The sequence below is a fragment of the Puma concolor genome, chromosome E1 (assembly GCF_028749965.1).
Source record: "Puma concolor isolate L17-30 chromosome E1, mPumCon1.1.hap2, whole genome shotgun sequence".
NCBI lineage: Eukaryota > Metazoa > Chordata > Mammalia > Carnivora > Felidae > Puma > Puma concolor.
In genome coordinates this window covers 56,038,640-56,052,456 of record NC_141680.1, presented here as the reverse complement: position 1 = coordinate 56,052,456, position 13,817 = coordinate 56,038,640, and the positions used below count along the sequence as shown (strand labels likewise).

Genomic DNA, 13,817 nt, shown 5'->3' with positions numbered 1-13,817 from the left:
CCTTAGAATTTCTTAAAAGACCCCCAGGGGTCAGTGGAGGTGGGGGAGGGGTGGGGCTGACTTGATGTGGGAGGGTGCAGTCAGTTTTGGATTACATCAGCTTGCGCTGGGGCTTTGGGAAAGCCACTGGATCCCTTCAGGTCTCTGTTTTCCCACCTGTCAAATGAAGCACTTGGACTGGGCAGCCTCCCGAAACCCCTTTCAACTCTGAGAGTGCAATTCTATCAGGAGATTGTATTCAATGGATTATCTGTGATGCTCTGAAAATTCTATACAATCTTCTTTCCACACCTAAGAAAAACTCCATTGCTTTAAACAGTGACTCATCCAGTGTTTGTCAAAGGACTGAAGACATTTGAGTATGAGCCTATATGGTACTTAATTTGGAAGGTAATTTAGGTAGTAGATTAAAAAATGAGTGTTGAATCACTTCCCGATTACGCCTTCTTTTGATTTCTCTGCCCCCCCCCCCCCCCCCCCCCCATCGCTCCCCTTCACTAGCAGGGATAACAGAGGATTCATTTCGGCCATCCTGTATTGAAGAGCTGCTCTGCCCAGGGCTGCCCGGGTCTGTGGTGCTAGGATACAGAGATGCTCACAGCGTGGCCCTAATCCTAGTCCCAGGGGAATATGGACACGAATAATGAATCCAGTGTGTTGGAAAGGGGCCACCCTGGAGGAGGGGTAGGCAGCGAGATGGGGCCACTCGGGGGAGCCTGCTGAGTGCAGGCAGACTCAGAGAAGAATCCGGCAACACCGCTTTGACAACTTAACTTCCTGCCAGGAACTAGGTTGGTGTGGTGTATGCATCGCCCGTGGAATTCTTTGAGACCATCTTGTTACGTAGTAGCATTGCCCCTGTGTTTCGTTTGCTCAGAACTGTGCTGCAGAGAGCTTAGGTTACTTGCTTAGGCTACCTCACTACCAAATGGCGGAGCCGACATTCAAATTTGAACCTGATTCTAAATCCTGTGTTTTCCTGTCCGTTGTATATGTGGACCCGGGTAAAGGGTTTTGGATGCTTGAAGAAAGGGCCATGCGAGGTAGGTCTTGGTGTTTTGGCATTTTCGCCGACGAAAGTGCTTGGACCAAGGCAAGTTGGCTGGGGGTTTCAGCTCATAACCAGGGGCTGTAGGGCAAGATCATTGCACGAATGATCTAATGGTTAGGGCAAGCCCAACTGTTTTTGTTTTTGTTTTTGTTTTTTAATTGAGACCAAATTTACATACCATTAATCATTTTATAGTGCCCAAGTCAGTGGCATTTAGTATGTTCACAATGTTGTGCAACCACCACCTCTGTCTAGTTCCAAATATTTTCATCACCCCCAAGGACGGCCCTGTACCCATGAAACAGTTGCCTCCCCCCCACCACCCCTCTGCCCATTTCCTGTCCCCACCACCCCCTGTCCATCACTGATCTGTTTTGTGTTGAGGATTTACCTGTTCTGGATACTTTGTGTAAATGGAATCATATATACTATGCGACCTTTCCTGTCTGGCCTCTTGTACTTTGCATAATTAATATTTTCAAAGTTCACCGATACCATAGTATGGACCCAGCGCTCCATTCCTTTTCAGGGCTGAAAAGCAGTCCGTCGCCTCTTAAGGGACATTTGGGGCTGTTTCCATCTTTTGCCAGTGATGAACAAGATGAACATCCACTTTTTTTTTTTTTTTCAACGTTTATTTATTTTTGGGACAGAGAGAGACAGAGCATGAACGGGGGAGGGGCAGAGAGAGAGGGAGACACAGAATCGGAAACAGGCTCCAGGCTCCGAGCCATCAGCCCAGAGCCCGACGTGGGGCTCGAACTCATGGACCGCGAGATCGTGACCTGGCTGAAGTCGGACGCTTAACCGACTGCGCCACCCAGGCACCCCCCACTTTTTTTTTTTTAACGTTTATTTATTTTTGGGACAGAGAGAGACAGAGCATGAATGGGGGATGGGCAGAGAGAGAGGGAGACACAGAATCGGAAGCAGGCTCCAGGCTCCGAGCCATCAGCCCAGAGCCCGATGCGGGGCTCGAACTCATGGACCGCGAGATCGTGACCTGAGCTGAAGTTGGACGCTTAACCGACTGAACCACCCAGGCGCCCCGAACATCCACTTTTTTAAATCAAGTCTTGTCATCCATTCATTCATTCGACCCTCTGTAGGGATCATGTTGAGGTCAGGATGGGGCTGAGACACCACGGGAGGCATGTCAAGAAGAGAGCCAGGGCGGGGCCACCCTTAGTCGTGGGAAGAAGGGCAGAGTACACACAGCTTCTCAAACATCAGCTGCCACGTTCAGGTTTCCGGACCCTGCAGTAGACCTACCAAACCAGCCAGGTATTTAAAAAAAAAAAAAAAAAAAAAAAAAAAATACATTCAAAAGAATGTAGGGGCTCCTGGGTGGCTCAGTCGGTTAAGCGTCTGACTTCAGCTCAGGTCATGATCTCACCGTCCGTGAGTTCGAGCCCCACATCAGGCTCTGTGCCGATAGCTCAGAGCCTGGAGCCTGCTTCGGACTCTGTGACTCCCTCTCTCTCAGCCCTCTGCCGCCCACACTCTGTCTCTCTCTCTCTGTCTCTCAAAAAATAGATAAATGTTAAAATACATTAAAAAGAATGTATTTCCTCCTTAGCTCTTTTTTTGCAGGAGTTGTTGTTATTGAAATGCTCACTTCCTTGAGCTCCTTTGATCATTTAGCACAAAACTGGGCCACTTCGGCGGGTTTAGCAACCTCTGGCTTGGAGGATGGACTTGACAAAAGCTTTCCCATAGCGCGTTTGATCGATTGGGTTTTATGTTTTCTTTTTGGCAGTAAAGAGGCAAACAAGGACTTTGGGGAACAGCGAGGTCCCTGCCGTGTACCCCAGAACCTGATTATGCATGCCTTTTGTAGACAAAAGGTGGGAAGAGGAAGGTACCCACTGTCTGCTCCTCAGGCTTCTATCCAGTGTCTTCAGGGCTGGTGCTGCTAGACCAGTTTTTGCCTTTATAAGCAGGTTTGCATCAGTGGGAAGGCTTTCGGGATCTGTCATCTGGGGTCATAAAGGGACCGGCTGACAAGGACTTTCCTGTGGAGCCCATTACCTGAAATCTTGAGCCCTCTCCTTGGTAACCTATCCCCTCCAGGCTCTGCTCCTTAGGGCTGAGAGTCCATCGGCACACGACTTCCTGCCTCTCTACAGCTAGTCAGTGTCACTACGTCCACATCAAAAAATGCTTAACATTTAAAGGAGCTTTTCTAGTATCTAGAGTTAAAGGCCAGCCAGCTACATTGGGGGAATTACTAAATAGGACTTACCATACAGTCCAGCAGTGGCACTCCTCGGTATTTACCTGAACGAGCTGAAAAGTTACATCTACGCACAAACCTGCACGTGATGCTTGGAGCAGCTCTATTCATCATCGCCAAGACTTGGAAGCAACGAAGATACCCCTCTGCAGATGAATGCATAAATAAACGGTGTCCGTCCAGGCAATGGAATATTGTTCAGAGCCCAAAAGAAATGAGCTAGCAAGCCATGAAAAGACGTAGTGGGGGCGGGCGCCTGGGTGGCTCAGTCAGTTGAGGGTCCGACTCTTGATTTCAGCTCAGGTCACAATTTCACCATTTGTGAGTTCCAGTCCCACGTTGGGGTCCCCGCGGGCAGTGCGGAGCCTGCTTGGGATTCTCTGTCTCTCCCCTCGCCTGCTTGAATGCGCATATGCTTGTCCTTTCTCTCTTTCAAAATAAATAAGCTTTTTTTTTTTTTTTTAAAAGAAGACACAGAGGAATCTTAAAAGCCTATCACTAAGTGAAAGCAGCCAATCCAAAAAGGCTACACACTGTAGCGATTGATTCTGTCTGTATGACATTCTGGAAAAGGTAAAACTGTGGAGATGGTAAAATGATCAGGGGTCTCCAGGGGCTAGGAGGAGGGAAGGATGGATAGAGCACACGGGAGTTTTAGGGTGGTGAAACTACTCTCTCTGATACTGGAGAGGTGGATACTTGTCTTTATGTGTTTGTACAAACCCATAGAATGTACAGCTCCAAGACTGGTCTCAAATGTAAACGATGGGCTTTGGACGGTAATGGTGTATCAATATGGTGTAACAACTATGCCACTGAGGGGCGGGAGGTTGATAGTGGGGAGGTTGTGGGCGGGAGTTTGATAGTGGGGAGGTTGTGCAAGATGGCGGGGCGGGGGGGGGGGGTGTGCTTCTCTGTAATTTCTGCTCTATTTTTCTGTGAACCTGTAACTGCTCTAAAAAAATTGTCATGCGTGCCTTCATATGCTGTATTAGTTTCTTGTTGCTGCTGTAAGAAGCTACACAAATGTAGTGGCTTAAAGCAACACAAACATGCTATCTGAAAGTGCTAGAGGTCAGAGGTCAGGAGTCCAAAATGGATACAGTCAAGGTGTTCTCCGGGGTGCATTCCTTCTGGAGGCTCTAGGGGAGAATCTGTTGCCTTGTCTTTTCTACTTTCTGGAGGCCGCCTGTATTTCTTGCTTCACGACCTTTTCTCCATCATCAAGCCAGCCCGACAGCATCTTCCAGTCCCTTACTGACAGTGACCTCTGCTCTCGTCATTACATCTTCCCTGTGACGCTTATTTTTTAAAATTATTTCGTAATGTTGATTTATTTTTGAGACAGAGAGAGAGAGAAAGAGCGTGAGTGGGGGAGGGGCAGAGAGAGAGGGAGACACAGAACCTGAAACAGGCTCTAGGTGCTGAGCTGTCAGCACAGAGCCCGATGTGGGGCTCGAACTCACAAACTGTGACATCATGACCTGAGCCGAAGTCGGACCCTTAGCTGACTGAGCCACTCAGGCAACCCTGTGACTCCTCTTGTTGTCTCATGGAAACCCTGTGATCCCATTGGCTCCATCCAGATCATCCAGCATAACCTCCCCATATCAAGATCCTTAACTTGATCACAAGTACAGAGTCCCCTTTGCCATGTAAGGTGACATACTCACAGGTTTTGGGGATTGGGATGTGGCTGTCTTTGGCAGGGTGGGGGGGAAGTCATCACATCTTTGTCCACCACATCTGCCCTCTAAATAACTTTTCTTTGGGCCTTGTGGTCGCTTGGGACAGGCAACCCAATACTATCTCATGACTGTTCTCTGGTCTTTTTTCTAGTTTATGTGGGTGGCAGGGATGGTGAGGAAAAGAAATGAAGGAAATCCAGTTGGGTCCAGTTGGGTATCTGGAAGGATGAAGAATAGTGATTCTCAAGGAGGGGTCCACCCGAATCATCTGGGCTGCTTTTCTGTTTAAAGCACCCCAGATTCTGGCATACCCCTGCCTTGAGGGGCACATCTCTTTTGCCCTGTACCTCGTGTCACTTGTCCACGGGAACATTTTGTATTTCTCATCTGGAGGGGCAGAGGAAAGGTTGGCACACAGGGATGCTGAGGGACGGAAAGGAGCTAGGGCAGAGGGAGACGCGCTTGGTGTGCAAGATGGGATGGGGAACCGAGGCTGAGGAAGTGCCCCCGACCCGTGGCATCGACAAGGATAGGGTGCGGGAGGGATTGAAGGATGAGATGAATGGCCTTCCTGGATGGTACCATTTTAGAGTTGCTGATGGTGGGGCTGTATGGAAGGCCCTGGAACGTGCAGGGAAAGAGGTTGCTGGACAGGTGCGTGCAGATCCTCCTTGGTGTGGAGTTCTCCACGAACAGCAGCTCTCAAAGGCTGTTGAATTCTAAAGCCATGAGACAACAGTCGGGGACGTGTTGGGCTGTGTCACGGAGAAGGGGCCCACAGGCTTCCTTGGATGATCTCGTGGAACTGAACTGATGAGACATTTTCTTTCTTTCTGGAAGTTTCTGAGGCAGATACAATTTTCCGGGGGGTGGCCCTAAGACTTTTGCTAGGAGAATCGGGCCCAGAGCAATTGATCATGTGTGGGTGATTGTTGGCAGAAGAGAAATTACTTTCTGCATGGATTTATTCTTTATTGTTGCTTTTGTAATTCCTCGTTCTGTCACTCTGAGTGTTATTTTGGAGATGGGTGATGCAGATTTTTTTTTTTTTAAAGGCAAGGCATAATTAAATCATTTTTAGAAACCCATTCAACACTTTGCATGTCAGTGACGACTGTCATATGGTTACGATGGGTAGTGGGTGTATCTGCCAAGGAGATGTCACAGCATCTGTAAGAGTAAACAGCCATCGATGAGCGTTTACTTCGGTAAACACTGGAAAGTTTTATCAAATTGACCTCACTGAGGTTTTTTTGGGTTCAGCTTCATTTTTCTCTTTCCTTTCATGTTTCTGCCCTCATCGAGGTGATTAGGTCCTACTTGTTCAGTTCAGGATCTGCCATTTATTGGCTGTGCATCCTTGTGCAAATTCTTATTACTTCTAGATTCGATTTCTTTCTCTACAGATAGTAACAGAAAACAGCATCTGCCTCCCAGGTTGTGGCAATGATAGAATAAGGTATCAAAGATACATTTCCCTGGAAATAGCAGGTGGTCAATGAGTACTAGTTCCCTTCTTTCCTTTGAGAGACAACAAAGTTGGCAAGACTGAGCTGATATTGATCAGTGGTTGTCCTCAAATATTTCAAAGGGTGCCACGTGTCAAAGAGGAAGGATACCTTCTTTGGTGCCTCAGAGAGCAGACCTAGAAAGCTAACAGGTAAAAATGGAAGGGAGACAGACACGTGTGACCCACATCTACTGTGACAACCCAAACTGTCTCTAGACATGGCCAAACGTCCCCTGGAAGGTACAGTTGCCCATGGGTGAGACCCACTGGATTAGAGGCTAGATGACAGCATCTAGGACTCCATTCTCCCAAGGTCAGCTCTAGTCTGCCCCGTGTTTTGTTCCTATAGCACCCGTTCCAGGCATTCTGGTGGTGGCCTTTCGGTTTGAGATAGTACCTACCGTGGAAGACTGAAGGCCTAGCACATGTGTTGGGTTCAGTTCAAGTGCAACTGAAGTCTGCACTTGAAACACCTTCTGTGCGGTTGGTTTAATGGCTTATTGTTCACTGTGGTTTTGCAGGTCATGTTAGCGGCTTCTTACTGGTCTCTCCTGGCCCCGGCAGTGGAGATGGCCACGTCCTCTGGGGGTTTTGGTGCCTTTGCCTTCTTCCCTGTGGCCATCGGCTTCACTCTCGGAGCTGCGTTTGTCTACCTGGCTGACCTCCTGATGCCTCACCTGGTGAGTACCACTCTTCAGACTTGACATAGCCATTCATGTCTCTGTTGAGCAGCCAGTGATATTGAAATAGATATTTTAAGGCATTTAGGGCTTTTACCTAGAGGCACTGAATTGTGACTGGTTTTTTTTCCCCCTGAAAGAAAATAAGCTCTTGGTAATATGACTAATCGTTCCCTTAGTTACATTTTGGTGAGTTCAGATTTTAAATGTCAGATTTCATTATAAATATAGAGTATAGCTGATGTCGTACTCTGTGGCACTGTGTATATGAGCGGACCTAGAAACCGGGAGAAGTGAGTGAATATGATCATGGTCTTGACCCTTAAGGAGCGTTCACTGTCATCAGGGAGATGATGACATACCCAACTCTAGCCTGAGACCATTGGCCAAGCGTCACATGGACGGGAGCTTATTTACAGGAGGATGAAGTAGGGACATTGGGTAGCAGGGCTCTGAGTTTGAATTCACTTCTGCCATTTGCTGGTTGTGTGTCCCTCAGCTCTAGTTTTCCTTCCTATAGCTTGAGGATAACTCCCTTCAGGGGCTGCAAAGTAAAAATTTAAAAATCTAGGGGCACCTGGGTGACTCAGTCGATTAAGCAGCCGACTTTAGCTCAGGTCATGATCTCATGGTCTGTGAGTTCGAGCCCCGCGTCGGGCTCTGGGCTGACAGCTCAGAGCCTGGAGCCCGCTTCAGATTCTGTGTCTCCCTCTCTCTCTGCTCCCCCTCTGTTCATGCTCTGTCTCTCTGTCTCAAAAATAAATAAACATTAAAAAAATGTTAAAAAAAAATTTTTTTTAATCTAAAAAGGCACCAGAATTGGGGGGGGGGGGTAGCCAGAGATGTTAGGCCTTTTCGGTAAACTAGGGCTGGTGGGTTGGGTTTGGGGGATGAGCCTCTACTTACTCATGCAGTAGCATGGTATGAACCACAGCCCGCCATCTGGCTGTGATCGCTGACAGAGAGAGCCGAGGTCAAGTCACGAGCTTGTAACTGAATGCCATTGGTTAAAACCAGGTAGTCTGCATATACTGTTGTCAGTGGAGAAAGGTCAGTGTCAGTAAGAACCCAGTACGGGAACATACAGCCTCACCAGATGCTGTGTCCCAAGCAGCCCTAGAGGCAGGCAGAAGTCCTCCGTGAGATCTGAGCTAGTGCTTGAATTCTCTGCTCACCCAGAAAGGGAAGAGGAGGAGGAAGGACCCTATCGGGGAGAATGAGGTTGAAGGTTATTGCTTCTGTTGGATTCTGATGAGCTGGGATCAGGTCAGGCTCACAGGAGTCAGCTGGACATCTATCCCAAGAGGTACTCTGACATTGTCTTCCCTGCCTTCCTGTCCTCTTTCTTGCCTTAAATTCCTGACCGGAGGGAGAGAAGGCCGGGTTCTTGGGAACCTGACCCTGGGGCTGGTGAGAAGCTGATTACTCATGTCCCAGAAGGACCAGCCTCTGGACCAGAGAGCTGGATGTGATGGTTGGGTGGAGAGGCATGATATTGTCTTGGAGGAAAGACCATGTGTCATTTTTTTTTTTTTTTTTTTTTTTTATTTATCGAGAGCTTGAATGTCAGTGTCACTTTCTGCGCCCTGGACCCTTGGCTTCCTTGCTGTTCATTATGTTGCATGATAATGACTTTGAGAGGTCTCCTGTGTGGGCTGCCATATTCTGCTCTCAGATCCACCCTAGTAATGTGTGAACTTGCTGTTGGGATGTATTCTACTGGCCCTGGCAGGAAGATCTGACAGCCAACGGCCTTAACTCTTGCAACAGCAGTCCAGGGGCTGGCTCAGCGGCTCTGCACAGCCCCCGCTGGGTCTCATTCTGCCCTTCCTACCTAGTCCCCACTGGGCTTCTAAGACAGTCTCTTGTAGAGGGCTCTTTGCACTCATGATGGGCCACTGCTCACTGGTACTGGGGGTGGGCAGGAGGTCCCCAGCTATATTTGATCAGCTGTCTGAACGTGGGGACTTTCTCTGGGCAGTGTAAATAGTCATTGGCTAATTGGCACCAGGCAGCAGCACATTTTTTTAACCTTTTGCTTGATGTCTGTTCTAATATGTGCTTTGAATATGGAGAAGATCCCAGGGAAAAGTCTTGGACAGACTGTACAGAAAATTAGGAATGGCTTGGGAGTGGCGGCGGAGCATCCAGGGAGAGAACTCGAAGGGGGTTGAGAAAGGACATAATAACCGTTAATGCTCAGAAGCTCGCTAATCAGCAGAAAGATCAGCCTGAGAGTAAACATCTGTTCTAGGACAATAAATAAAAAAAAATTTTTTTTAACATTTATTTATTTTTGAGGGAGAGGAGCGAGTGAGAGAGACAGAGCATGAATGGAGGAGGGGCAGAGAAGGAGACATAGAGTCTGAAGCAGGCTCCAGGCTCTGAGCCGTCAGCACGGAGCCCGACGCGGGGTTCGAACCCACAAACCGTGAGATCATGACCTGAGCTGAAGTCGGACACTTAACCGACTGAGCCACCCAGGCAGGCGCCTGTGTTCTAGGACATTTTAAAAGAAATTAATTCTGGCCATTGATAGGAGAAGGGGAATTTGCCCTGGAAGGTCTTATAAAAGGATAAGAATGATTTATAATTGCTATAGTCACCGAAGACAGATGCTGCCATTGACGAGTGGTGCTTTGAAGCCCGACCCGCCATCGCTCTGAGACAGGACGAGGTTTCCTGGGTTTCACTGCTAATTTGCTTTCCAGACCCAGAAAGGGCAGCAGCTTGGATCTGTCGAAGATGCTTTCTGGAGTCTGAGTTCATGGGTTTTGACCTGGAGTCCAGGTGGTGGTCCCGCACTGATTGAGCGCCCCCTGGGAAGGTAGTGGTCTCAGGAAGCTGAGAAGGCAGTTTGGGAGCCCAGACTCTTGGGTTTATGGGAAGGAGATGGTTAGCAACCCACTCCGTTTCTGTTCATGCAGCCTTTCACATTTATCTGTTGCCCTTTTGCAGCCCAAGCAAAATATTGCTCATGAAAAGGGTTTTACTCCTAACAGCCTGTCAGGTTAACCCTGTTGTGGCTTTGTTAACTTCAGATACATCAAATCGCTCCCTGAACTGGATATTTGTTTTCTTTTCTTTATCGGGAAGTAAAGCAGAGAAAGCTCAGGCAGTAACTGTTCATGGGCAATGAGCTCACAGAGGTTTACGGAGATTTTGCCAAATGGTGTCTTTGTTTTTTTAATTAAATTTATTTATTTTTGAGAGAGAGAGAGAGTGAGAACACGAGCACAGGGTGGAGAGAGAGGGAGACAGAGAATCCCAAGCAGGCTCCGCACTGTCAGCACAGAGCCCGACAAAGGACTAGAACTCATGAACTGTGAGATCATGACCTGGGCTGAACTCAAGAGTCAGACACTTAATTAATTGCCTGAGCCACCCAAGTGCCCCTGCCAAATGGCGTCTTAATGGGAGAGGGGAGGAGGCTGGGGGTAGGCACATAGGTGCCACCTCCTAGACCTCAGGAAGAAGGCTGGCCAGAGGGGGCTGGTACATGTGACTGGGACCAGCCCAAGCCCAGGGCTCCCTTTGGAGGCCCCAGGGAGAGACAGAATAGATATTAAAGAGCTGTTTGGAGACATTGGCCTTTTTATGATCTTTGCAGTTTTACTTCTATATGAAGGTAAGGATAGCAGCAGGTGGGAAGCCTTCACCTTGAATTTAAAGCAGTGATTTTCTACTGGTGGGTAGAAGGGTAGGATTGGGAAGGACAGTAGGGTGTGTGTTTCCAAGGCCTCCTGTCTTTCTTTTTAATCCCATTACTATTACATCAATACAACACAAAAATCTCACCATAAAAACTAAAAAACAACAACAAAAAAACCTTATGTGAAATTCCCTTCATGCTATAGACTGTGTCCCCCTCTAATTCATGTGGCAAAATCCTAACCCCCAATGCGATGGTTTTAGGAGGTGGGGCCTTCTGGAGGCGATCAGGACACGAGTGTGGTGCCCTTACAGTGGGCTCAGTGCCCTTATAAAGAGGTTCCCAAGAGCTCCTTGCCACCCCTGGCAGGTGAGGACACATGGGGACACACGGACACAGTCTAGGAACAAGAAACCAGACACGGATTCTTCCAGCGCTTTGATGTGGGACTTCCCAGCCTCCAGAACTGTGAGAAATCCATTTTTGTCGCACATAAGCCACTGTGCTTATAGTCATTTGTAAATAGGTCTTATTTTTTTAAGTAATCTCTACACCCAGCATGGGGCTTGAACCCACAACCCTGAGATCAAGAGCCACGCGCTCCACCGACTGAGCCAGCTGGGAGCTGCTCTCGTCATTTTTTATAGCAGCCTGAGTGGACTATGACATTTCCATCTTCCTATCCTTTCCCACACCAACCGTTGTTATTAGTTTAGGGGGTATCCTTCCAGATTTTTTTTTCTCTTTTCTTTCTGCAAGAAAATGAATTATGTTGTGTGTTTTAAACAGTGAAATAGAAACACGTTCCCCCTTTGCTTGTATCGCCCGAGTGTGCTTTCAATCCGCTCTAGAGCAGTCCCAGCTCTGCCTCATTTAGAGCTCCCTTCTCTCGTGAATGTGTGTGCATGAAGTTTTATACCATTGGAAACTGTGCATTCTCGTGTGTTATTTAAAAAAAATTTTTTTTAATGTTTATTTATTTTTGAGAGAGAGAGACAGAGTGTGAGCGGGGGAGGAGCAGAGAGAGAGGGAGACACAGAATCTGAAGGAGGCTCCAGGCTCTGAGCTGTCAGCCCAGAGCCTGACGTGGGGCAGGAACTCATAGACGGCGAGATCGTGACCTGAGCTGAAATCGGCCGCTTAACCGACTGAGCCACCCAGGCGCCCCTCTTGTGTGTTATTTTTAAATTTGAAATGACTTTTATCTGCAGTCATTTTAACACCTATGCAGCACCCCACCACCTAACTTGTATGTATGTAGTTTGCCGGGTGATTTCCCCATCATCGAGTAGCTAGATCCCTCCGTGCTATTACGTATGTATACATGTACATCTGGAAATGTAATTTTGTTTTGTGTTTTCTGAAAAACAAATGGTAACATACTGTCTGTGTTGTTGCTACTTGCTTTTTTCAGCTTGCTTTCTGTCTTGGCAGCCTTCTCCCTGGGAGCTGTGTGCTCCCCACCCCCTCCCTCCTCTCTCTTGAGGAGGCTGCCCGAAGACTGCAGGGGGGAGGGGAGCTGGCGGGAATCTGATTCCATCTGAGATCTCTCATCTGAGAGAGGCTGGCTGGTGGTCCTGCCCAGACAGGCTCGGGGGGGGGGGGGGGGGGGGGAGGGGGGGGCAGGTCAAGTTCATAAGCAGCGGGGGTCCTACCTTCTTCTCTGCCCCCTCTTTATCTCTGCCCCCAATCTCTCTGTGTCCCCAGTCCTGTTAAGTGTCTCTTTGTGTTCTCTGTAACGGCAAGAAGATGGCTCTGCTGAGAACTTGAACAAGCAGCGTGTGCACATACTTGTAACACGCGTCCAACTTTTGCCGACGTCCACGTTGGTTGGCGGGAGTTGCTATGAGGGACCACCTATGACAAGTGTCTGGAAGTGACAGACGTTGCAGGAGGCGATTATTCCGTTCCCCTCTCCCCGCCCCCCCCCCCCCCAGGAGGGTTCGGATGCTTTTCTTCTCCACGGATTCCCTTCATCTTTAGCATTCCGATTCTACCTCACCGAAGAAAGAACACCTTACAGAGAGAAGATGGGGGTGGGGCGGGGATGGCAAGACTCTCTTACAAAAAAAGAGGAACTGCCGTAGGAACCACCTGGGAGTCTGTAGCACAAGCCTGGCATCGTCTGATGAGCCCAACTAGCTCCGTAGCAAAGGTTGGCTCTCTGCCTCAGTTGCCAGTGCTTCCTTCTTTCTCCTACTTGGTTGGGCTGTGGCAGATGCAATTCTGTTTGACACTGGAAGGCGCATCCCAGGCTTGATCGGTTGTTGGCATCTTGGCTGGGCTGGGGAGAGCCCCCGGTGCAGGGGCTGGGGCGCGGGGTGGATGGGGCACCTCCAGTGTCTACAGAATCAGGTCAAAGAGGAAGGAGGTTTTGCACATGGGCATATTGCTTAACTTTCTGCGCTTCTGTGTCCATTTCCTAAGCCTGTCAGAGCATATAGTACAGACCAGGTGGCTTAGACGACAGAAATGTATCTGCTTCCAGTTCGGGGGGCTGGAACTCCGGGATCAGGGTGTCTGCAGCGTGGGTTTCTCCTGTGTCTTCTCTCCTTGGCTCGGAGATGCTGTCTTGTCGCCGTGCCCTCACGTGGTCTCTCTTCTGCGCAGGTGCGTCCCTGGCATCTTCCTGTGTGTCCAAATTTCCTCTCATATGGACACCAGTCGGATCGGATCAGGGCCCATCCTAACGGTCTTGTTTCTTTCTTAACGACCTCTTTCAAGACCCTGTCTCCAATTACAGTCCCATTGTGAGGCACAGGGTTTAAGGCTTCAACGTAAGGATTTTAGGGGACGCAGTTCAGCCCATAACAAAGTTCCCTCAGTTTCTTTTGGTACTTACGGTACTAAGATTGAGAGGTGACTCGGGTAGGCAGACAGAGAGCTCATCCGTGGATGTCAGTGGAGGCCATCCGTTTAGGGACTGGGTGTCTTGAACAAGAACCCGCTGCAGTCCTGCACCGGAATGGGCAGGCTGACTGAGCACGTACCCTGAGCAGC

General features: G+C 48.8%; 1 protein-coding gene across 9 annotated transcripts in view; it reads left to right on the top strand.

Annotated features, from left to right (window-relative positions):
* Positions 1-13,817, top strand: part of SLC39A11 (solute carrier family 39 member 11) — a 427,475-nt gene that overhangs the window by 120,851 nt on the left and 292,807 nt on the right. For 5 of the 9 annotated variants that reach the window (XM_086687907.1, XM_086687908.1, XM_086687910.1 and 2 more), the window contains 2 exons: positions 7,007-7,165; positions 11,187-11,285. The exons of 2 other annotated variants lie outside the window; for them this stretch is intronic. In XM_086687907.1, coding sequence (XP_086544033.1) covers positions 7,007-7,165; positions 11,187-11,285 — 258 coding nt within the window. The remainder of the gene's footprint in view (positions 1-7,006; positions 7,166-11,186; positions 11,286-13,817) is intronic. 2 more of the 9 variants (XM_086687909.1, XM_086687912.1) reach the window with 1 other exon arrangement.